This window comes from Solanum stenotomum, chromosome 2 (genome assembly GCF_019186545.1).
Source record: "Solanum stenotomum isolate F172 chromosome 2, ASM1918654v1, whole genome shotgun sequence".
Classification (NCBI taxonomy): Eukaryota; Viridiplantae; Streptophyta; class Magnoliopsida; order Solanales; family Solanaceae; genus Solanum; species Solanum stenotomum.
The window spans coordinates 38,900,179-38,925,117 of record NC_064283.1 but is presented as its reverse complement, the minus strand read 5'-3'; the positions used below and the strand labels follow the sequence as shown (position 1 = coordinate 38,925,117).

At 31.5% G+C, this 24,939-nt stretch overlaps 3 protein-coding genes and 2 pseudogenes across 4 annotated transcripts in view; 3 read left to right on the top strand and 2 right to left on the bottom strand.

Annotated features, from left to right (window-relative positions):
- The window catches only part of LOC125855962 (uncharacterized), a 3,167-nt gene extending 2,291 nt beyond the window's left edge, over positions 1 to 876 (top strand). Inside the window, 1 exon segment of the mRNA XM_049535596.1 lies at positions 665 to 876. Coding sequence (XP_049391553.1) covers positions 665 to 876 — 212 coding nt within the window.
- Positions 877 to 1,581: 705 nt separating this feature from the next.
- On the bottom strand, positions 1,582 to 2,804 carry LOC125855961 (F-box protein CPR1-like; annotated as a pseudogene).
- Positions 2,805 to 4,652: 1,848 nt separating this feature from the next.
- Positions 4,653 to 6,014, top strand: LOC125855960 (flocculation protein FLO11-like; annotated as a pseudogene).
- Positions 6,015 to 14,924: 8,910 nt separating this feature from the next.
- Positions 14,925 to 17,819, top strand: LOC125854926 (putative NAC domain-containing protein 94). 2 transcript variants are annotated; one of them, XM_049534534.1, is made up of 3 exons: positions 14,925 to 15,267; positions 15,880 to 16,181; positions 16,874 to 17,819. In XM_049534534.1, exons 1-3 carry the CDS (start codon positions 15,084 to 15,086, stop codon positions 17,588 to 17,590), a joined length of 1,203 nt encoding a protein of 400 aa, XP_049390491.1. In that variant the 5' UTR covers positions 14,925 to 15,083; the 3' UTR covers positions 17,591 to 17,819. The 2 variants fall into 2 exon arrangements, with proteins under 2 accessions (XP_049390491.1, XP_049390489.1); XM_049534532.1 differs by having other exon boundaries at positions 14,979 to 15,267; positions 15,877 to 16,181.
- A 2,713-nt stretch (positions 17,820 to 20,532) lies between these two features.
- LOC125854939 (60S ribosomal protein L34-like) lies at positions 20,533 to 23,174 on the bottom strand. Its single transcript, XM_049534548.1, has 4 exons — positions 22,987 to 23,174; positions 22,727 to 22,806; positions 20,940 to 21,049; positions 20,533 to 20,853 (listed from the first exon to the last, which is right to left on the bottom strand). Exons 1-4 carry the CDS (start codon positions 23,063 to 23,065, stop codon positions 20,760 to 20,762), a joined length of 363 nt encoding a protein of 120 aa, XP_049390505.1. The 5' UTR covers positions 23,066 to 23,174; the 3' UTR covers positions 20,533 to 20,759.
- Between the last annotated feature and the right edge of the window lie 1,765 nt (positions 23,175 to 24,939).

The window sequence follows — 24,939 nt, the reverse complement described above, 5'->3', positions numbered from 1 at the left end:
TGACAATCAAGCTGCCTTACATATTGCAGCGAATCCAGTCTTTCATGAGCGAACAAAACATATTGATTTAGACTGTCACATAGTTCGAGAAAAGTTGCAAGCAAAACTGATAAGTCCTTCATATGTTCCTACACACTTTCAATTAGCAGACATCTTTACAAAGGCTTTGGGAAAAGATCAATTTGTAACATTGCGAAACAAGTTGGGAGTTCATGATATTCACTCTCCAACTTGAGGGGGAGTGTTGAGAAATACATATCTTGTACATATATTCTTGTATATTCAGTTTCCATATTAGTAGATCAAATCCCATTAATTGGGGATCACGATTTCTTACCTAAAGCTAGGCTAGATTGATTTGTATCAAGCTGTATATATATCGGATTGTGAATAAAGAAAATTACTTCAGCAAAATATATTGTTCTCTCTTCTTTTCCAAGATTAACTCTTCCATAGTTGGTTTTCCCTTTATGAATTTCCCGACTATGGTAAGCTTACGGGCCAGATTAAAGAAGGTAATCTTCGACACTAAAGAAAACAGCCAGCTCTCATAAATATCAACAGTAGTAGAAGCAGTTGTAGATCAATAATTAGATCTGGAGCATTTTCATAATTGCGAAGTTTACTAGAACGACTAATAATAATCTTTCACCCTGAAAAGCAGGGGAACCATCCACAAGGTTTCCTCTAACATTCTCGGTGTACAAGGCGGAATCAAGTTATATAAATCCTCAGTATACATACAACTACAATTCTGATACTAAATGCAGCAGACAAGATGGAGCAAGAGAACAGATCATGACAAGGCTTCATCATTTCGATCCATGCACTCAGCAGCAAGTACGGAATCAGTTTCCACTTCCTGAAATTCAATAGTCCAAAACAAGTTAAGGTTGCATCTCTTAAAATTTTCGTAAAAAAAGTGTATAGTACTACAAAAATAGTCACCTAGTATAAGCAATATCAACAACATAGATGCGAGTGAATCATCATTTCTCAATGTAAAAGGATGTCAGCGATGAAACTGTAAGAAACACTATATTGAAACTCTAACTCAACACTGTTAATACCAAATTAGACCAACTGTCTATAGAAAAGAATACAACTCTTCCAGAACAGAAAAAGAAAATAAAAACAGAACTTTTCATACTTCAAGATAGGAAATTACTAAAACTATGGGAGATCTAATCCTTGTCGAGCAGAGTAAAACAAGTGCATAATCCTACCCAAACACTGCCTAAGTGCTTAAAAGCCCCTAAAATAAACCAATTCAAACAGGCTCTAAGTTGCGAATATTATTTGTACATCACTGAGACATAGTTTTAAGCCAAACTATCAATGAAATTGTGAATACTACATTATGCTTTCTCTATTATTTGATGTCCTCTATTATTAAGGATGCTATATACAGACACTCACACAAAATTGGTGAAAGGTGTAGTAGACCACATTAACTTATTTCAAAATACAAACATTATTATAATTGACGATAGAGGACAAAGTGCAATGCACGTCTCCAGAAACTAGTAAAGTAAAAAGGACAAATGCTTACAGGAACTAGAGCTATACAAGCAAATATATTCAATGTTGTGTCTCGTTATCAGGAGAAAATAACATATTCAATGCCTCGTCCTATATGTGACAGAAAAAGAAGTGCAAAAAGAGCATACAAGCTAAACTAAGCAGAATTCTTACCAGAAATCGTAAGGGATTGACAATGCTTTCTGCATAGAATTCTACTGGATCGCATCCCACAACATCAACAGTGTGCTCTAGCTTTTTTGTTGAACCCCCAAATATCTGTATAACTCCGGGAAGGGAAAGTAAAATGTCGCCCTTGGTTGAATGGCGAAGATGTGTAGAGAATGGGTAAGTGGTTGGAGAACCCATATATATCCCAACATTTTGAGGATATTCGATGGTGAACCGTTTCGTCCAAGACACATGTATGCCGCTATTCTTCAAAATCCAGAAATCTGAAAAGTAGCAACTAAATTAGCAGTGTAAATCAGAGAAAGGTCTTTTCCAACAGCTCCCAATTTGAAATTTGAATTGTCTTCTCCACAAATGGGAAGCTCCAAGCTACCCCATATCTCGGCTGCTACATCAAACGAAATGATCTTGCGCACATTGATATCACAAAAACTCGTAGATGCAGTCCAATAAAGCTTCCCGTTGACAAATTTAGCCGGAAGATTTATTAGAAAGACGCCCTTAAGCTGGTCATGGAGTGTTTTCCAAGAATCCGTCCTTAAACTATAAATGTTGACCACATAAGTCAGGTCGGATTCATCATCAATAAACAGAGCTTTGTAATCATCACGTGATTCATCATATCCAAAACCATATTTTATATAGAAAGAGGAACCCCACGGCAAATTAAGTAGTTTCTTTGACTTGCTAATGGTGAGGTTCCATATATATATCTCCCCTTTGTAATTGTACAGACAAATTAGCCCATTGGCAGTACCCACAACGGAAGATATTAAAGCGATAGAACCCATTTGAACAGTGGAAGGGAGGAGAGAACTAAAGTTGAAATTTCCATTGATGCCTGGAAGCAGAACTCTATGAATTGAGTTTAATTTGAGATGTGTATTCACGAAATCAGGGCTAGATATGAGTTGATGCCATGATTTAGAAACGGACATACATTTCAAGAGAGATTTGGGAGGCAGCCTTAAGAGTATGTCTGTTATGATCTCATTTGGAATTTCGGAATCAGTTGTTGTACAAGTTGGAGTGAAGACGAAATCATACCATGAGAAAAATTTGAGAAGAATGATTTGAATCGCCTGATGAATCCAATTTATTTATTTCACAAATTTTCTTGTAAAATTTATTACAGATGCCCCATTTTTTTTATTTTTACAAATACAAAAACTAAATTACAATATAGCCGCAAAAAAAAAAAAAGTTTTAAATATTTTCTTTACACTAAAGAATGAAAGAAAAAAACAGTAAGAAACTCGAATAATGATTTGATATTTTAATTCTAAATGACCATTTGATAACTTATCTAAACTTAAAAATCTAAATTAGATCTATTGTTTTGTGTAAACCTTTTTAGTTTAATTAGATCGTGAAGAGAAGAATTGTGTATTGAATAAACCATGTCTAATTGAAGCAAAATGGTTAAAAGGTGTCTTTGCGGGAATCAAATTTGTGTCTTAAGACATGATAAGTAATTCGTAATTCCATACATCTTTTTTTGCGCGAATTAGTAATTTTTTTTGCGCGAACTAATGAAGCTTGCCAATAACTATTATTTTTTTATATTTATTATGAATATGATTATATGAATTATCTTCCTTTTTTTATACTAAAGTTGAACAATATTTTGTTTTGATCTCTTATTCTCTGTGTGATAATCCGTATAAGACATTATAATCATGGGAAAAGACTCAAATATGTCATCAAACTTTGAGAAAAGGCTCATTCATGCTATCTGTTAAAAGTTTGACTCATACATTGCATTGCCGTCTGACAAACGTCTATCTATGCCATTATTTTAAAACTTCGATTTTGCAAAACCATTTTTTATCTCAACAAGACCCCAAACAACTTTTAAGAGTACTTTTCAATTAGGGTTTTGAATCAAATGCACTCTTCTTGCTTCTTCTTCCTCAAGAACACATGAATAAAATTAAGAACTCCCAAATTTCTTCTTGCTCAGATGTTTTTAGTGTCAACTAAGCTTTGATTAGAAGGAATCATAGTTTGATTGCAACAGAGTCTTGAATTTTAAATTTATTAAAAGTGGACGTGACAACATATATAGAAATCCAAATTTGGATAGAAGTTGATATTTTAGTGACTTGTAGGCTGATTTATGTGATGATGAATTACTCGGTAACCATGGAAAGGGAAAACAAAGCATTTATGGGTGAAAGAGAGCTTATAGTCGAGGTAGGGGGTAAGGTTTACGTAGACTTATGATGTTGTAAGGTCAAGAAACAAAAATAGAAACTTACAGAGAAAGCGAAACGGCTGATGGATCTTATCTTTATGATATCTTATTAGACATGGCTGAGATCCCCAAACTACGTGGCGAAGAGATCAATGTTTTTGGAGGGAAATGGTCTGTGATAACAACATCTTTCACTTTTTTTCTAATTGTTTTTCTGGATTTTATATCATAAATAATTATTATAATGATATGCAAGTCTTTGTACTTTAAGATAAATGCTAGATGAAATGTGAAATGTTCAGTTCCTTAGTTTATTGTAATTCTCAGTCATCTTCATTTGGTAAACCAATTTTCAACTATGGGGCTTCAATATCACTTAACTTTTGAGGAGAAGGAGTCATAGTTTGATTGCAACACAGTCTTGAACTATAATTTTTTATTAAAATTGGACGTGACATATATAGAAATCCTAATTTGGATAGAAGTAGATATTTGAATTATAAATGGATTGGGATTAAGTATCGCTTAAATTGTATTTGGCGTTTGTACATAAACAAGAAATCCAAATTTGGATTGAATTAGATATTTGAAGTATAAAGGGATTGGGAAGTATCGCCTAAATTCTTTGCCTATTTATATTAACTCCTTTTGCACCTAATTAATTATTCAAACAATTTTAAAGGATTTGGAAGTATCGCCTGTAATTCTCAGCTAATTAATTACTCATTCTTTCTTCTGAAACATGTCGTCGTCGTTGAGAAGTGCCACATTGTTATGTCTGTTTCTGCTGTTGGGTTGCATAGGCATTGTTACTGCCACTGCAACGGAACCCAAAACAGAATCGTTTGGTACTTCTTCAATTGGATTGTGGCCCCGATGGTGGTGGCGTACTCACCCAAAAATACCATCACCACCAACTCCATCTCCATGTCCGATTGATAATGCTGCTTCACCAATGCATATGGCTCCATCCCCAGTTGATGATGTGGTTTCACCACCACACACAGCTCCAACTACTTCTTGCATCAAGGTGGATGGTTGTGCATTAGATTTGATCACTTCCATTTTCAAGCGTAGAATTTCATTATCCACTCAATGTTGTCAAGGACTTTCAACAATTTCAGATGATTGCTTTTACAGAGAGTACACGCACTTAAATACGGTACCATTTTTCCTTGGAAAAGTGAGAAACTATTGCAGTCATGCGGTTGATAATGCGGCTCCATCTCCATCTCCCGTTGATAATGCGGCTTCACCAACTCATGCGGCTCCATCTCCATCTCCAGTTGATGATGCGGCTTCACCAACTCATGCGGCTCCATCTCCATCTCCAGTTGATAATGTGGCTTCACCAACTCATGTGGTTCCATCCCCATCCCCGGTTGATGATGTTGTTTCTCCATCGCACATGGCTCCCTCTTGGGGTCCGGCCCCGGCTTCAACCACTTCTTGCATCAAGGTGGACGGTTGTGCATTCAATTTGATCACTTCCGTTTTCAAGCGTAGAATTTCATTATCCACACAATGCTGCCAAGTACTTTCAACAATTTCAGATGATTGCTTTTACAAAGAGTACACGCACTCAAAGAGGGTACCATTTTTCCTTGGAAAAGTGAGAAACTTGTGTAGTCATGCGGTTGATAATGCGGCTCCATCTCCATCTCCATCTCCAGTTGATAATGTGGCTTCACCAACTCATGCGTCTCCATCTCCATCTCCCGTTGATAATGTGGCTTCACCAACTCATGTGGCTTCACCTACTCATGCGGCTCCATCTCCATCTCTAGTTGATAATGCGGCTTCACCAACCCATGCGGTTCCATCCCCATCCCCATCCCCGGTTGATGATGTCGTTTCTCTATCGCACATGGCTCCCTCTTGGGGCCCAGCCCCGGCTCCAACCACTTCTTGTATCAAGGTGGACGGTTGTGCATTCAATTTGATCACTTCCGTTTTCAAGCGTAAAATTTCATTATCCACACAATGCTGCCAAGTACTTTCTAAAATTTCAGATGATTGCTTTTACAAAGAGTTCATGCACTCCAAGAGGGTACCATTTTTCCTACGCAAAGTGAGGAACTATTGCAGTCATCATCAAGCCTGAAGCAGATTTTTTCATTCTCTTTTTTTTTTTTTTGGTCATTTAGCTTATTTTATTTAGGATTTTTCCCCTTAATAGGTTTTTAGGTGTTAGTTAAATACTTTCGATTAAATTCTTTAATTAGTTTAATTGAATTTTCACCTCTATTTTACAGTTTAATTACTACTCTCTCCACGTACCGTTATTTGTCCATGTTTGGCTTGGCACACTCCTTTACTATCACTCCTAGACTATTGATAATGTTAACTATGGAACACAACCTTTTACTTATTTGTGATATGGTAGACATATCAATCAACTATACCTTGGTCCTAATAAAGTTGAGTACGGTTATATGAATCTTCCGCAACTATTCCTTTCTATTCGACCCCAACATCCCAACAAATTAATTAATACTTAAGTAAGAAGACTTACTATGACAATTTTATACTAGCTATCAACCTGCCACAGTCGTACAACCTACAACAAGACTTTGTTAGCTCAAAATAATTGAAAATCAAATTCCTAAACTTCTGATTTGATTCACTACTTTCTGAATAGTTTATACTTTATAGGTTCTGAGCATCAAATTTCTTTATTCTGGCCGCAATGTTGTATTTGATTATTAGGACAAGCATTCATCAGTGGCAGACTGGCAGCTTAGACTATATCAATGAATCGATCTTTAAAAAGATGGCGGACAAGCATTACATCAGTTCTTGCCTCTGTATCGAATCTTACACTATCTATCCTAGAAATAATTTACTTTGAATTGTCTCCTCGAATCAATCTAGATTAAATTCATAATCCTTATTTATTTCACCTTAAGTAGAGATTTTTTTATCAGTTACTTGTTATAGCTTTTCAGCATAATCCAATATTAATATAGCAACTCATCTTCCTGCATCATCCTGGTAAATTAGAATTAGACGATTAACTTGGCCAGATTGAGTTTACGCAGAATTACTGATCCAACTGTGGTGTGCTATTAGAGTCATTGTTCTTTTGGCTCTGTAAGCTTGAATATCATCTTTGTCCACCGTGAGGCGACCCCTGATGTGTCGTGGTAAGGCTGCTGAGGTGTAGTATTGTTCAATTTTCCTCAGAATTGTGAATCAGCACAACGATACATAATAGTGGTGCGAGGTCCAACTTGCACGCGTAGTTGTTCCTGCTTTTGTTTAGATAGAAGCCTTGGTATGTCTGTTTTTTATTTTATTGTGATCGATACATTAATGATCTTTCGTTGTACCATGTTCTGTTTCGTTTTCTCCATCATGTCTGTTATGTTTAGTATCAGACTGATGATTCCTTCTGTTTACTGCATTTACAATCTTGGCAACAAGGTAGGTACCAAAATTTCATCTTTGTCCCTGTAGGATTGAGTCGTAAAGATCAAGTTAGAATTGGATAGTAACTTTGACTGAATTACGGAATGTGATCATTTTCTTCTTTTGATAGTAGAGTGCAGTTCAGTTACGTTCCAGATAAATTATCGAATTTGTCATTTGGATTCAAAATGCTAATTATGTATTGATGTACTTACGTTAGATCCCGTGTTTGATATAATGGTTTTTCGTCTAATCTAAAATATTGAATGTTTCTAGATTGAGGAATCATATAACCAAAGCTAAATGGATTTCGAGGATTCATATAACTAATATCGACTAATTTGTATACTTTAGAGAAAACTTGTGTACTCAAAACTGTATATTGTGGCTTCTTCCCCTGCTTGTCTAAAAACTTTATTGGGCTTTCTCTGCTGATGTTGATACGTTCAATATGTGTAACGCCATTTCTCTTGATTTAGTATATGAGACATGGAGAAGGTTGGAGCTTCCGAGTTATGGAGAAGGAGTTATCCTATGACACTAGGAGTGGTGGGAAGTGATCTTTCCGCGCTTTGTCCTAATTTCTTGAAGGAAATAATTCTAACGTGTGGATAATGAAAGATTATGGAGATAAAGTATCATCAAGGGGCGACTCATACATATCAGTGACGTAAAGCCAAAATTGAACGGAGGGTCTTAAAGTTTAATTTTTTTTAATGAAATTTATGATAGTCAATCCATTTAGCCGCCCCTGAGTATCATGGACAAAGATTTTCACCATCACTCATCCTAAAAGATTTTGGTAAGTTTATATCCTTGTCATACTTTTTCTTTATACCTTTTTGTCAGTAGCTAGATCTGATTAAACTAGATTTTATGAGAACATATTCTTCATATTTAAGATTGAAGGCGAAACGACCTCTCTATGGACTTTTTTTCGTCTTCCAAATATATGACAAGAAGTTGAATATATGCATGAATCCATACATATCTTATTTTCTCGGAGGAGTAGTAAGCATTTCTCCTTTTTATTAGCATTGTGACCAAATATATGTTATCCTATCAAAAGATTCGGAAAAATCGAGAGAATTTCATATTTAAAATTTGAGACTGTTTAGAGGTGATTATGAGTTGATCGAAATTGAATAGTCGGTGTAAACTCGTATAGTTAGTGTATACTTCATGTATAGTTATGTTATTTTTCAGTTTTTTGAGTGTATCATAATGTATAGCTTATAGGTAAACTATATTGTATAGTAGTGTGTACTTTCTATGTCTTTTGGCAAGCTATATTGTATGGTCAATGTATACTTTCTTTGATTTTTGGCTATTTTTTATGTAAATAAATTATGGTTATATTTATTGTAAACTAATTATTTTATTGCATAGAATAGAAATTAGCCCAAATCATATAATTAGTCCGATCTGTTTATGTTTGAATGGTTTAATAACCCGCTTAATTGGGTTCATTTTGACCTGTTTAGTGTAGCACATTTCAAAACTAGGCCGACATGCAGTTCAAATTCAAATTGATCCGTGAGAAATTTTATCTAAATTTTTTAATTTTTTTTTTATTTGTTATGTCTTTTTATGGTCACTATACAAAGGAGAATTTTATTAGGTACTCAAATAAATTAAAGAAAACTAACTTTGAATTTGTAACTTACTAAGAATTGAATATGGGTTGGATTATGATTTAGCTTATTTTAGCACAATCTACTTTAGCCCAAGTATTTAAGTAGGTTAATGATCCGCTCATTTATTATGTCAACTCATTTTGACATTCTCAAATATAGCTTAACTTGTTCATTTGACAATCCTATTTATTTGTATGTATCGTATAAACTAATGAAAGTAGAGTTAAGTCCACTTAATACACTTCATATATCAAATGCATACTCATTAATTGCTAAAAAAAAAAAGTACACACAAATTATTATTTTAAAAATATATATAAAAAAAAAGTCTCAAGTATTAATGTGAAGAGGTTAAGAATTCACATATATAGAGGGGGCTTGAGTAGTTTGAATTATTAGAAACAAAAATATTTTTAAAGTTTGATTGCACGTTTGGGAAGGGAAGCCCAAGGTCAAAGAAGGGACAAACGAGGGGTTAGATTTCTGGATTTTCACTAAATTTGAAGTCCCCAAAGTGTGCCATTTTGACTCACTCAAACTTCCGCCTTTTAAAATTAAGTAAGGAAAAGTGCTAAATGGTCAGAAAATTAGATCAAAAAAATAAAAAAATTAAAATATTTTTTTTATTTTAAAATAAATTGATCTTTTTTCCATTTTTTAGTTAAAAGGTATTAAAATTAAAAGGGTAAAAATATTTTTAAAGGTAAAATAACATAGATAAAATATCATTCTGGCGAAATTCTGGCCAAAAATTTTTTTCCNGAAATTCTGGCTAAAAAAAATTTTCCCATAAATACTTGGTACTATGTGATAAAACTAATTAAGATGGGTAATGTTAAATGACCAGAAAATTTGGCCAGAATTTGGCCAGAAATTTAAAAAGTCTATAATATGCTTTTTATTTTAAAATAAACTGATCTTTTTTCCATTTTTTAATTAAAAGGTATTAAAGTTAAAAGGGTAAAAATATTCAAAAAGGTAAAATATCATAGTGTGAAATATGTTATTTTACCATTCTGGCCAAATTCTAGCCAATTTTCTGGCCAAAAGGATTTTTCCATTAAGATAATTGTTGGAGTTTTTTTTATAGTTCAAAACAGTGGTGAAATCAAAAAATTTGTTAAGGGTGTCCAAGATTTAATATATATGTATGAAAAATATTTTTTGATCAATATATTTGGTACAATTTTCTATATACATAGTATAATTTTTTGATGAAGAGTGTATGATTGGTCATCCTAGGCTATATGTGGCTACGCCACTGGTCCAAAATAAGTGAATTCGTCAAAGTTCAAGAAAATTGTTGGAACCCGTTTCCATGTTTATCCTTTAACTTTACATTTTTTTTAAGAAAATAGTTTGAGAATAATCAAAAGGATAATAGTAGAAAGTAATAATTTATGTTCTTAAATATTTTTCTTAAGAGGTGTGCCATATATACCCCCATTATATTTTCAAAGTTATGGGTTCATATTTAGTATTTACTGTAATTTTTGTAAATTTGTACATATAAATTTATACTCCGCATTGAAAGTACTGACTTCAAATGAATCTAATACATTGAATTCACCTTTGTCTAGACATGGTTGGCAAATGAAGTAGAAGAAATTACAATAAAATCATCATACTCAATATGATCCCTCAAGTGAAATTTATAGAGGGTGTGGTGTGATGAGAATGACCCATATCATATTGGCACGACATCTTAGTACTCTTTATATAACTTGGACGATCTTCTTTTCTTTGAGTTAACTTTTAGTGTGTGAGTTAGCTCTAAAATCCATTTGACATCGTATCAAAGTCAGACACATTGAGTTCAACATAAAGCTCTTAGACCATACAGTGAGTTGTAAATATACTCTTGGCACGCTCCAATTCGATCAAACAACATCCGGGTATGATGGCATATGAGAATGTCTCACATCGGATCAGGACGAAATTCAATAACTCCTTATATGGCTTGAACAATGAAAAAAAATTCGAGATAGTTTTTAGAATGTGAGTTAAATTCAGAATTTATTTAACAATTGTACGCAAACCTTACTTCTACGTTAAAATTGAAAAAGTCTAACTATAAAGGGTTAATACTACTAATTTGGCAAGAAATTTCAAACTTTCAAATAGTCACATCATTATTATTATTATAGGTAGAGTTACATAATTGCTTTTCAATAAGCAAGAAAAGTTGAGGAAATCCATGGCTTGGTTTTCAATAAAGTCAGAAAATCGAAGGAAATTGACCCGTGCGGTCTTAATTAAATATATTAACTTAAACTTACGTAGTTGAAGTTTTAGCTACCAAAAATCAAGGTAATAAATAATTACTGTATGGTAAACACAAACCCTTAACATAAATGATCATGCACGTGACAACCAAAAAACAAGAAGAAAAAAAAAGGGCAGGCTAACTCTACTATGATAAATATTTATTTGTATCATATGTTTATATCAGATCAATAAATATATGTCATGTATGTATAAATATACAATAACATTACTTAACCATAGTTATTTAATGAATTTAATTACTTTATTAAATTATTTTACTACAATAAATTACATCAATTTGATGTAATTAACACTTGAACAAGCAATAATAAGTCTTTTTGGCCAAGTTTTTCAGGAAAAAAAATGTTAGAAATATTTTTTTAAAAATATATTTGGAAGAGTAAAAACGCTTTTATCAATATTAAAGTAGTAATTTATTTCCGACAGAGATTTCAAAAATATTTCGAGAGAAAAACTTTTTTAAAAAATAGCTTCTAAAAATAAACAAATAAGCATTTTTAACTTTCTAATAGCTTGGTCAAATAGATAAATGAACAAGAATTTTTTGAACGGTTAAAAAAAAAGGTGAGCAAAGAAGTGAAAGTATTTATTCTCTTTTTTTATTTTCTAATTATATATTTTTCATTACCACGATTTTTAATTTTTTTTTCTTTATCATTTTGGAAGTGTACGTAAATAAGTCAAATTTAGTTATGATCTACTTGGAATGGTCTGATAACTTTGCATTCCGTTAAAAATTCGACTTATTTATATTCTCATTGTTATAATTTTGACTCAAAATTCACAATATCGTAGGGACAAGATCAAACTAAATCTTCAAAGTACAAAAACAAATATGAACATTTTCTCCGTTATATTTGAAAGCAAGTACAAAAGAGCAATTTTGACACAAAACTATAAGCAACATAATATCACAATTTTTATTTTTCTTCTTTTTTTCCATTTCTTTTAGTCTTTCTAATTCTTTTTGTCTCCTCATTTAGAGAAAAACAAAAGTGGAGTGGGTATTTAGGTAACAGAGCAGTTTGGGATTCGTACACCTTTACTACTTATTTTAACAACTTTTTTTCTTCATTTTATAAGGCACAATATTTTAAATTTTGTACCCCTTTATATTTTTATTTTTAGTTTTGTGTTCTTTTTACTATAATTTTTTATTTTTATAGGTAAGAGATCTGAAGCAAAAAAAAAAAGTCATTTTGTCTATTTAAGTTATAATTAATTATAAGAGATCTTTATTTTTACGTGTAAGAAATCTCATTTTTGCTTATTTAATTTTTCTCATATAGGCTTATGAGTTTATTATTTCCAGACTTCCCCTAATTTATAATTTCAAACACATACTAATACAGAAATAATTGATTTCACCTTTCTGTTTCTTTCCATAGTTAATTAAGTATATAATATTGGTCCCTTAGGAGATATCCGATAAAAAAAAATTAAGTATATAATATCGTGACTATTCACAGATATTATTTTGACATTAAAGAAAGTTTGATTTAGTGTTTTATCTATGTCCTAGTTGATTTTGATTTGACATTAATATTTATATTTCACCAATAACCAAACACTTTTATCCGTAAATGTTGCATATTTAACTCCATACATAAATCGTTTTTCTTTCCTATCATGAGTTATAACCTCAATAAGAATAATATGAATATAATGTATCAATTTGTTAGGTATAGATGATGATATTATATTACATTGATTAGTATCACATAATTTCAATATACTTATTGGAGGATCCCATTATACATCGAATAGTAGAAACTTAGCAAAAATATTGGCATGATAAATAACCAAATAACATTAAAAATCATGAAGTATTTTAAATATATGAACATAATTTAAAATAAATCAATAAGACAACATCAGTTAAAAGTTTGCGAATGAATAAATACAAGTCATACAAGCTGATAATAATTGGTGCAAGTGATTTTTTCAGAAAACTATATTACTAATATATGGCGAATAAATATATGTTATTATCGTACTGATATGATCTATTAACGAACTGATACAACTACTCTAAAAAGTAAGTAAGGTGTGATAAATAAGCAAATTATAGCTACTAATAATAATTATCTTCAAACTATATACTATGAAACTACAGCTACTCATTTAATTTGAGTTTGTCTTAGGCCTTAGGGCTTGAAAAATGTTATGACAAGAAAGTCAAAATCTTTGTGACTAAAAATCCTTTTGAATTTATTTGTGGACCCCAAAATGGTCAACTAGGGTATAAGTTTAACACCAATTTTAATTTTAGGACATATTATCCCTAAATACCCCTCAAATTTTCATAATTAAGATAATAAGCATCCCTTAATTACCTTAGCTGGAAGAGTATCTTTTAGTATAATATAGTCAATTACTTACTTTAGCAGAAACTGTATTTAATCTGACAAGTCAGTGGAATAGAAGCTGTGAAAGAATGGAATAGAAGGAAATAGATTTTTTTGGATCCTGAGATAACTATATAGTTTTCTAAAATTATATTTTAAAAAACAAATAATCATAAGTCTGAGGCTATTCACATAGGGAATTTTACATCTTGAATATAATTTTGTGCTTTTGTCTTGGGAAATGTGCCTTTGGTCTGTGACTCTATTGTTTTCAAAATAGTTATTCAAATTAGCAATTGATAAAATATATAACTACTTGGAAGTTTAATTTGTCTTGATATACACACATTAATTATTTATATATCTTGACATATTAAAGATCAATATATATTGTATAGTCATGAAACAACACTTAATAATATCATATCCCCATAAGGGTCAATTTAGTGAGTTTCTTGAGATTCTTAAATTTGAAATAAACAAAATACAAATTGGTACAACAAGACATTGAAGTGAGAAATAAGAGTCATCGCTGGGAATTCATTTTTTTTCTTTACCTTAAAAGAGTTGATCCTTGGTAGGTGATTAATTCTAATAAGAAATAAGTGTGTTAAGGGGATTCAAAATTTATATTACAAAAAAAATTTTAAAAATCTATTCTATTTATGCAGTATAATTTTTTGAAGAAAAAAAATTGCATATGACTCCACCACTACCTACTATGTACAATTATTATAATACTGTAACGGCTCGTTTGGTACAAAAGATAAGGAATAACTAATTCACGGATTTATTTTAAGAGGGAGTTTATTCCTTGTTTGGTTGAGATAAAATCGCAAAAATAACTTATACCGAAATTGTAACCTATGATAACTAATCTCAGAATAACTTGTAATCAACTAAATGAGCCCCGATAGTACGAAGAGATTTTACAATATCTATGCATATAAGTCAAATATAATACTTTAAAAAAAAAAAAGATATTGAGGATAGGGAAAGGAAAAATGGGAAGAGATTACAAGTGAGAATTCGAACACTCACCAACAAGGTTAGTACTTTAATTTATAATAGCATAACATATCAAGATTAGTACATAGATTTACTTATTTTTTGTATCACACTAACAATATAAAAATTCTTTACACTATCAGTATACATAATACGAGAGTAAAGCCAAAATTGGTACTTGCCAAAGAAGAGGCAAACAAGTAGAGATAGAGCTATTAAAGTCAGCAGAAAAGTCGGCTGATCTTTAGGAGGAAGACCCCTCTTTAGGAACCATATAATCACTTTCTTAATTCTCAAACTTAACACATTTTCTCTCTTCAACTTATAAACTCTTCTTCTTCAACAACAACAATAATATTAGGGTTTCATCAATAGTTAGTTTTACTTAAACAAGTTTTGTTTTTGTTTAGGAAAAAAGGTTGTGTAAGGTAGGTAGGTACTAGGGTTTGTTCTATATTTTTGTGATCTTTTAGGGTTTTAATGGAAGAAAGAAATGATAAAGAGAAAAATATGGATGAAGTGATGCTTCCAGGGTTTAGGTTTCATCCAACTGATGAAGAGTTAGTAGGGTTTTATCTAAGGAGGAAAGTTCAACAAAAACCAATATCCATTGAACTTATCAAGCAACTTGATATCTATAAATATGATCCATGGGATCTACCAAGTAAGAAAGCATATCATATATCCATTTTCATGCTTCTTTCTTTTTGTTTTCCACCTGGTGTTCAGTATTCATATTAGAGTCTGACTATATTTGGGTCGCGTATTGCAAGGTCCATTGCATAAATTCTTTTCATAATTAGGACTCAAACTCTACTTAAGGGTGGAGGGACCTAACCATCCCATCATAACTTTCAAACAAAATAATAATACCAAGCTTGTTCATATATATGTTATAGCTTTTGCATCAAGATTTCATTGGGTTTTTATACTTTCATGTTTTATCCTTGCTACTTGTTTTTGGATTTCAATCATACACACTAATTAGTGTAATTTAACATGTTATAACAGATAACATGTTTGACTTTTCAAGGAGTGACTAGCTAGTTTCATTTCTCATGGAATCAGTTATTTGTAATTATTTTCTAAATAAGTTTAACTTAAATATACTGGCAATATAAACTTTTTGGTGCACTATAGCAAACTCCTAAAAGATAACCTGATAATAGAAAAAATCGTAACTAATTTTTTTTTGAATATTTTCTCTTTTTTCATCATGTCCTTAAAAGATGAAACATAGCTAACTACTCTTTTGTTTTATTTTTTTCCTTAGCAGAGTTGGCAGCAGTGGGAGAAAAAGAATGGTATTTTTATTGTCCAAGGGATAGAAAATACAGAAATAGTGCAAGACCAAATAGAGTAACTGGAGCTGGTTTTTGGAAAGCAACAGGTACTGATAGGCCAATTTATTCATCTGAAGGATCAAAATGTATTGGCTTGAAAAAATCACTTGTTTTCTACAAAGGAAGAGCTGCAAAAGGGATTAAAACTGATTGGATGATGCATGAGTTTAGATTGCCTTCTATTACTGACTCCACTGCACCAAAGAGATTCTTGGACAAACATATTCCACCTAATGTAAGCTTCTCTAAACTAATCATTTTTTTACGCTATCAGTGTATTTTAACATGTTGTAATAGGTACCGATAATAACAACATATTTAATATATAGTCTCATGAGTGAGATCTGGAGAAAGTGATATGTATGTAAATATACCTCTCAGGCTCCCACCTGTTGGGATAGAGAGGTTGTTTTCGATAAACACTCGGTTCAAAAATAAGTTAATGATTTCTTTTGTTATAAAGAGATTAAGTTTTATATATTGGTAGTGTAATTTTTATACACTATCAAGTCATTAAAAAGATTAATATTTATATGCAAGTCTTATTAAAGTATGAGATATGAGATCTTGAAAATAAGATATGTTATCTGTTGTAACAGGTAAAAATAATCTAATAGTGTAAAAATTGTTTACATTGATGATATATATTACTCCTACTTAAACTCTATAACATACTCTTTTCTAATTAATGGATTTAACTTATATACCCTGACAATAAAATTAATTTATTTACATTATGTAATTAACATGTTATAGTAGATAATCAGCCTTATTTTTCAAGTTAATAATCTTGCTTATTTTGTGGATCTTCCCATAATTATTTTTTAGTTGACTTAATAATATAATTTTTATATATTATTTTATTATTATTAGTGTATAGAAGTTGAAGTTTTTACTAATGTAATTTTTGTTTGTTGAATATTTTAGGACTCATGGGCAATATGCAGGATTTTCAAGAAAGCAAACTCCAATGCACATAGAGCTCTTTCTCATTCTTGGGTATCACCACCACAAGTACTACCTCAAAATAACACTACATCTCATGATTTTCTAACAAGTAGCCACTTTACTAATAATTCAAATGAAATGTCATCATTTATACACAAAACAAGTAGTACTTCACCTATCCAATTTAATGATTTATTACAAAACTCACCCAACAATAATATGTCTTGTAGCTTCACCACATTAGATCTTCCTCTTTACAAAACCCTCAACTCAATGTCAAACCACAATAATGACCCTATCACAAGTTACACATTTTCTTCATCATGTGTTGACAATATGAACAATATTGATGCTTCTTCTTTGCTTCTAAACATGTCATCTTCTATATTTGGAGATTATTCAATCGCGTTACCGGAGAATATAGAAGGTGGTGGTGGTGGTGTTCATGATGATACAACTACAACAACATTGAAGGAAGCTAATAATGTTATAATTAACAACATGGAACATATGGAGGAATTACAATGGGGAAATGTTGTTAGGTCTAATAATATTGGAGTAATTCCATTGATGAATAATTTTCCATTGAATATGGCTGCTGATGCATGGAAGACAAATTTGCTTTGGGATTCTTCTTCACCTTGTCCTAGTAGTGAAATGTCTACAAGTTATTCTACTAACAAATGTTACACTTGAAAGTAACATATGAGCTACTACTAATTTTTAGTCATGTTGTGTTTTTTAGTTTCAACAAGTTAGCTTTTTGTTTTCTTTCTTTTGGATTTTTGTTTTTGTTTTTGGATACTTTTTAGTTTGTTCTTAGTTTTAGTTTTGGATTAGTGTTGTAAAAACTCTCTAATGTAGGTTTTTCAATTGATTCATGACTAATCAAATCATTTCCTCTAAAGGTTTTGGCCTAGATTATATCGAAGAACATTAATTTTCATGTTTTATACGAGGAGTTGTAAATTAGCTTATGAAAACATGATTTGTCCTACTTGTTGTTATTGACTCGTTTATTTATTAGCTTAGCTCATTTTAGCTCAATCCATTTCAGTTCATCTAAAAATTGGGCTGATATATATAGGCCAAATTGACTCATGGAAACATTGGCAAAATATTTTGTGAAAAGATTTTTAAAAAAAAATTTGATATGCTATATATAGTTAGAATAAAGACGAAATAGTTTATTAGGTACTTAAACATATTAAAAAGAAAAATAAAGAAATTAAAACTTAATAGAACTCATGAATGGATTGGGTTATGACCTGCTTTTTGGTCCAACTCATTTCAGCTCAAGTAGACTCGCTTATTTATTAACTCAACTCATTTTAATCTGCTCAAATTCAATCCGAGCCGCTCATTTTAACACCCATTATATACGAGTCAACATTGCTTCATGTGCTTTATAGAGCCTTTCATTTTGTTCGTCTTTATTGTTCTTTTGTTTTCTTTCTCTTTTTCTTGTTTGTCACCAATATATTGCTATGACATGACATATTTTAACACTAATAAAAACACTATATTGTGATTCATTGCTAGCTTTACAAGCAAGCTGATATTACTATATCATATAGTCTAGATATATATATATATATATAGATGTATCCTTAGGGTAAACTCTTAGTCATTGATTAAATGCACTTTTTTTTATAACTTCTATTTTTATTTATTTTATATGGTAAGCACCAAGATTGGTGTCGGTTTAAGAAAATGATCATATAAAAGATTTCTTGATTTCATTTACAGATTTTTCTACATTATTTTTTATGATTTTCTTATAAAAAATAGTGACATAAATAAATTAATATTTGAATTGATTATTAAATCAAATCTCTCTGCTCTATTATACATAGCCACAACTCTACTTTTGTCCCTTCATTATTACGTTAGGTATATATACATACCCGATGCGAATAAGTATTTACCATACTAAAAATGTTACACTCAATTTCAAAGGATTAGCTGAACTTTGACTCAAGATCTATGGATTAACCCTTAGAGATTGACTTGTGAACAAACAACCACTTGAGCTTAATCACATGGTTGTTGTGATGTTGGGTTCCTCCACTTTTATTCAGATCTCGAGTTTGAATTTTGTGTATGGAAAAGATTTTGTTGGGAGCACTGCCTCCAAAATGGGTCCTCCTGCAACGAGCGATCCAGATATAGTCGAGCTTCAATTGCAGTATCAAACAGGAAAATAAAAAATAAAAACAAAAGAATTGGGCTTGAATTTCATTCATCTTCATGTCAAATTGTTGAATCCATACGTTATTTATGTGATTTTTTGAACTTTAATTTATGAATTGAGCCATGAGATATTCGAGTTACTAGTAGTGGGCCTTAGTCCGTTCCAATTAAGGACAAAGCCCATCAGAGATAATGTTGGGCCGAACTTTATTTGATCTGCCATTGTCTTGATCGGGTTGTCACGTCATTTGATCACGTAACTTCATTTGATTAGCCTTTAATTTTGATTACTCCCTCCGTCCCATTTTATGTGGCACCATTTCCTTTTTGGTCAGTNNAAAAAAAATGTGATTGTGGAAAATGGGTTAATTTGCATTTTCCATGTTCACATGTCATGAAGGTCACTGATAGAATGGGAGGGCTAGCTAGAAACTTTGTTAGTGAACATTTCACTGTAGAGAATTATGTTGCAACATATTCTGGGTCCTTCTCACCAATTGGCCATGAGGCGTATTGGCCATCTCCTAATTTTAGAATGGAAAGTAATGAATTCTATCGTCGTCTCAATCGGTCAAGGACAACTAGAATACCTAATGAGATGGATCGTGGTGCTGCAGTATATGAGCGAGCTTGTGGATTATGTAGACAAACCGGACATGATAGGCGTCGATGTCCAAATCGTAATTAAGTTTAAGTGGATAGTTTTTTATTAGTGTAATTGTGTTAATTCCAATTGTGGGTCAATGTCTAGTTATGATAATTTTCTCTGAGTTAGCTACTGTAACATATTGCAAATAATAATTAAATTTTTATATCTATCTTTCTATTATATTGCTACAATACTTAACACCCTTAAAATGAAGTGAAAAAAGATTAACCACCAAAATGAAGTTCTTTGCTGGAATTTCAAAAACTAGAGTCACTACAAAAAAAAGGTCATTTTGTGGAGGGGTTTTTATTGATTTGTGGGAGTTTTTGACCCACACAAAATTAATTGAGGTGGTTTTAGAAAATGCCACAACTACCTATGCCACGAGCATATTAGTAAGTACTACCTTTATAGCATAGACTACTAATCGGAACATGATATCACTACTAATATAAATAATGTATATAAATTCCCTATATCCTTGAATCACTAATACCTTTGTAACTCTATTATTAAATGGAAATAGCTCATTGCTCAGGTCTAACTTATCATGGTTGTTATGACTATAACAACAGCAATGCATGTTGCATGAAAAAAAATAGTACGAAACCCAGATATTGCACACTGGTTTGCTAAAAGTTGATTTCGAAACACAGGGCTTCCTGCTGATACTGACTAGAAAACCACAGTACTAACAAATGTAAAACATTGATTCATAGAGATTGAAAATGCATCAAAACAAACTCATATTCATGTATACTGATTTGAGATTCAAAACTGGAACGAATAGCCTAGCTGAATTGAAGTGCAAATATCCATAAGAAGTTTAAATATCCAGAACAAGAAAATAGAGATACCTACGAGAACAGATATTTCGACAAACTGAAGAAAGACCTCCAATATCGTATTTTAACGAAAACCAGCAACATACATCTCAAGACCAAAAATCAAAATACAGTCGTGATTTCCTAGTAGCCTGCAGTATCAGAAACTCCTCTCACGACATCATCAAGGATTAAAGGCTTAGTTCTTGGATGCTAGCTTTTCCTTGGCTTTCTGGATCTTCAAAACCTTCTTCACAATCTTTTGTTCTTCAACCAAAAAGGCTCTGATGATCCTGTACAAGACAACATCTAGTGAGTTGTAACAACACTAATTTTATTTTTAACAGTTTGAGAACACTATGGTGCACCAAAAATATACCTTTCACGTACAGCACTGCCTGACAACACACCACCATAAGCACGGTTCACAGTCCTCCTGTTTCTAGGTAGCCTGGACCTCTTGTACTCAGCAGGTCTCAAGTGTGGAATCTGCAAAAAGAGAAGTCTTAAGCCATTGAAATGATGACTCCTAAAACAACTATATAATCAAAAGCAGTCACTTCTGCATTCTTGTTTAAAATATAAATTGCTGATAGCTAAAGAGAACATGTGTTACATGATGAGGAAGTAATCTGCCTCAAACCATTTGATAATGTTACACCGATGATATTCTAGGTACATTAAATTTATTTGAGATGCACTGATAGCTACAGAGAACATGCATTAGCTGATGAGGAAGTAATCTGTCTTATGGGAAGTTGACCTAAAACACAATGATGCTACACAAAATATCCTAAAAGGTTTACCCTTTGTTATACTTGTATTCATACACTTTTTTGTACAACATTGGTGATCAGGCCCCGCTTGATGAGGTTATCTTACACTAGTGGTAAGCAAATTGTCTCACATTTGCAGCCTAATGGGTTAGGACTTAGGTATAATAGATGGTATTTTTAAACAAAAGCAAGTATAGAGGTGAAAATTTCAGCCTTTATACCCAAGTATTTTCAAGAGTGGAATGCACTTGGTCTATGCTAGAGCTCAACAGCAAGCGTATGAATGGCACAAAACATAAAGGATTGGGTAAAATGAGTATACTTTGCACAATAGAGGGATAACTTGATCCATTTCTCTATATTGAAAAAACTGCATGTTAATTTAGATGTATATAGTTACATCATGTTATCAGGAGTCACAAAGATAACCTATCAGCAAATTACATGCTATTGTTGGGGGAATAGCTGACATATAATCCCAAAGAACTAACAAATAAGACACGGGAAAGGTTAATATGAGATCGCAAAGATGTAAAGTCACATATGACCCAAAAATAGATTGACAATTACAAATGCAAAGCATCTTCCACACCACCTATGAATCACTTTCTCCCAACACAACCTAACATTGGATTTTTTACCAAAAGATGCTGAAAATAGTACAAGAAAAATGTTCCCTTTGTATTGATGTTTAAATTACAGTTAGGTTATCCTTGTAAATCACAATAACCAATACTATCCTGAATTCCACAGCAAAGTTATGAGGCATTATCACTTCCATACATTTCTAGAGAGCTGAAAACTGAGTCTTTAGTCAATTCTCTAGTAAATAAGAAATCAAATAGAACATAGATAAATGGATCAACCAACTACAAGTTAACCCCAAATAAGTCAGGTTGAATCAGTCTTCAGTAATAATTACTCCATATTCAGGTCCATGTCATTCCAATATTATATGTTTTCTCTAAATCTCACAGTTATCATACCTCATAATAATCCACTCCAAACTAACATATCCTGTACACATCAGCAAACTTTGGCGTAGAATCAACACAACAAAACCAACACACCCTGTGCAATCTCAATCCCAAGAGTGGGTTATGGGTTGGGTAGCGAGTACACAGACCTTACCCCTACATTGGTAAGTAGAGAGGCTCTTTCTGATAAAAACTCAGCTCAAGGATGGTTTAGAATCAAAACATCCAAGATAAATCTAATACTCATAATAGATAACAGGATTTCCACCTAAAGCTCAACTCTATCATCAGAAACAAACACATTCCCAGAAAGCACAGTACTTACATACAAACCAATCGAAATCCATCAATGCCATTCATCCAAAACAGTGCTAACACAAAATCAAAAACAAAAGAATAATAAAAAAACATACCCCTTGAATTCTCTTTCCAGTTACAGGGCACTTAGGTCCATTAGCCCTCTTCTTTGTAGTCTGGTAAATCAGCTTCCCACCTATTCAAATTCAATTTTCCAACACCCAAAAACAAAAAGCACAAAACTTTCTTCAATATCTAAACACCCAAATCCCATAAGCAAAAAAAATACATATATATTTCCTTTTCCTCATCTTTCACGCACCTAAACTAATTCCACAGATAAAAACAAGAAATGCGATAAAAAATAAAACTATACCTGGGGTTTTGACAACCCTATGTTGGTTCGACTTGGTTGCATAGCTATGCCGTTTACGGTAAGTAAGCCGTTGCACCATTTTTGACGGCGACTCTGTAACTCTACTCTCTGGTTTTTGGAGGCTGAAGAAGAAGGGGCTAAATGAAAGGGAAAAATATATGTAGGGTTTATATAAGGGGAAAGATGCCCTAGATCCTACGGCTGATATTGGATCATAAAATTGCTTCTTAAACTAATAATAAGCCCACTAATATGTTAATGGGCTTATAAGTAGGCCTATTGTGATTGAGATGGATATGGGCTTTGGTTGAGAATACTCATATTCTAACCCAAAGTGCAAATAGACTTCCGCAATTTAGAGCGTGTTTAGATTGATTTATCTTAGGTGTTTTTAAGGTGAAATAATTATTAAGATTGTAGTAGCATTTGAATGAGATAAAATAATAGTTTAAGGAACTTTTTAAAGTCAAAATAATAAATTTAGTCATAAGGTATAATCCTAATGATAAAAAAAATTACATATAAGATACTATAAATAAGAAATTTACAAAATAATGAAAATTTAAAGAGAGTTTATGTATTAACTCTACGTCTAAATGACGGGTCTTGTGCAACTTGACAGAATTTAAAAGTAGAGTTCCACAAACGCACCACTTAAGAGCTATATTCATATTCCAAAGATGTTGATGGGGTTAGGAGCCCGTAGTTACAATAGCAAAGATGGGCTGAATATTACTTGTGTAAGATATACACACCAATTGATATTGAGTCAAGGGATACTCCTTGAAAATTATAGTTCAGAACGCGGTAAAAAATATTCAATAAATTAATATAAAATTAGTAAAAATATATTCAGAAAAGATTTTTTAGTTGTTAGTTGTATTGTAAAGAATACTAATTTGTCCTATATATACAATGTGGTTGAATAATAATGGTATACAAGGTCATATTCTATAGTTAAATTCGAAATATAAATTTATTTTACAGTTCGACTCATACATAAAACATTTTACATAGAAAATTGACTTTGTTTTCTTATCTAAGGTTAGGTAAAAAAAAAATTCAGAAAATGACACAATCCAATAGAAATCACATTAGACTACGAACATTGAATTGTTTTTTGTATAACATTTTTTTTTTAATTTGTTGACTGAGTTCTCCTTTTTAGTTCATCTTTTTCAATCTTTTTAGTAGATGAGAATAATTAAATAATTAATGAATAAAAAATGGACCAAATATTTTTTTTATAAATAACTTAAATGTCAAGATGACAAGAATATCCTATGACCCAAATATTTTAAAAAGTGATCATTTTAATAAGTAATATTCTCTTGACCTTTCCCCCTTATTTTATTCTTTTACATCCGGTTTTTATATATTTTGAAGTTCGTTTAATTTTATCTCATGCCGAAAGGTTCATTTTGAGAAGTAAAGTATAACGTACCAAATTTTAATTTTCTAGATATTAAATCCAAAACTTCTAATTTAAAAAGGAGGAATATCTATTAGTTTATGATACTTTACTTATTTACTCTTTTCGTCATATGTTATAAAGGTCGCTTAGTTCATATTCCAATTATTTGAAATTATAATTTTTATATTATATTAATCAAAATTATACATCCCACTTTAATTTAATATCAAATAAATATATTTGTAATTGAATAATAATTTTAAGTAATTTTTTTCAATTATAGAATAAATTTTATATCGAAATAACTCATTTAATTCCTCCGATCAAACTAGAGTTGTTCAAAATCGAACCGAAATCGATAATCTGAATCAAAAAAAGTTATTGATTTATCGATAAATTGATTTAGTGGTTTCAGTAACAATTTTGATTTTTTTTTGTTATCGGTTCATGTGATGTTTTTTAACGAGTTAATCGATAATTTGATAGTAAATTAAATAATTATATTTATACCATTTGATATATAAAGTCCTTGACTTAGA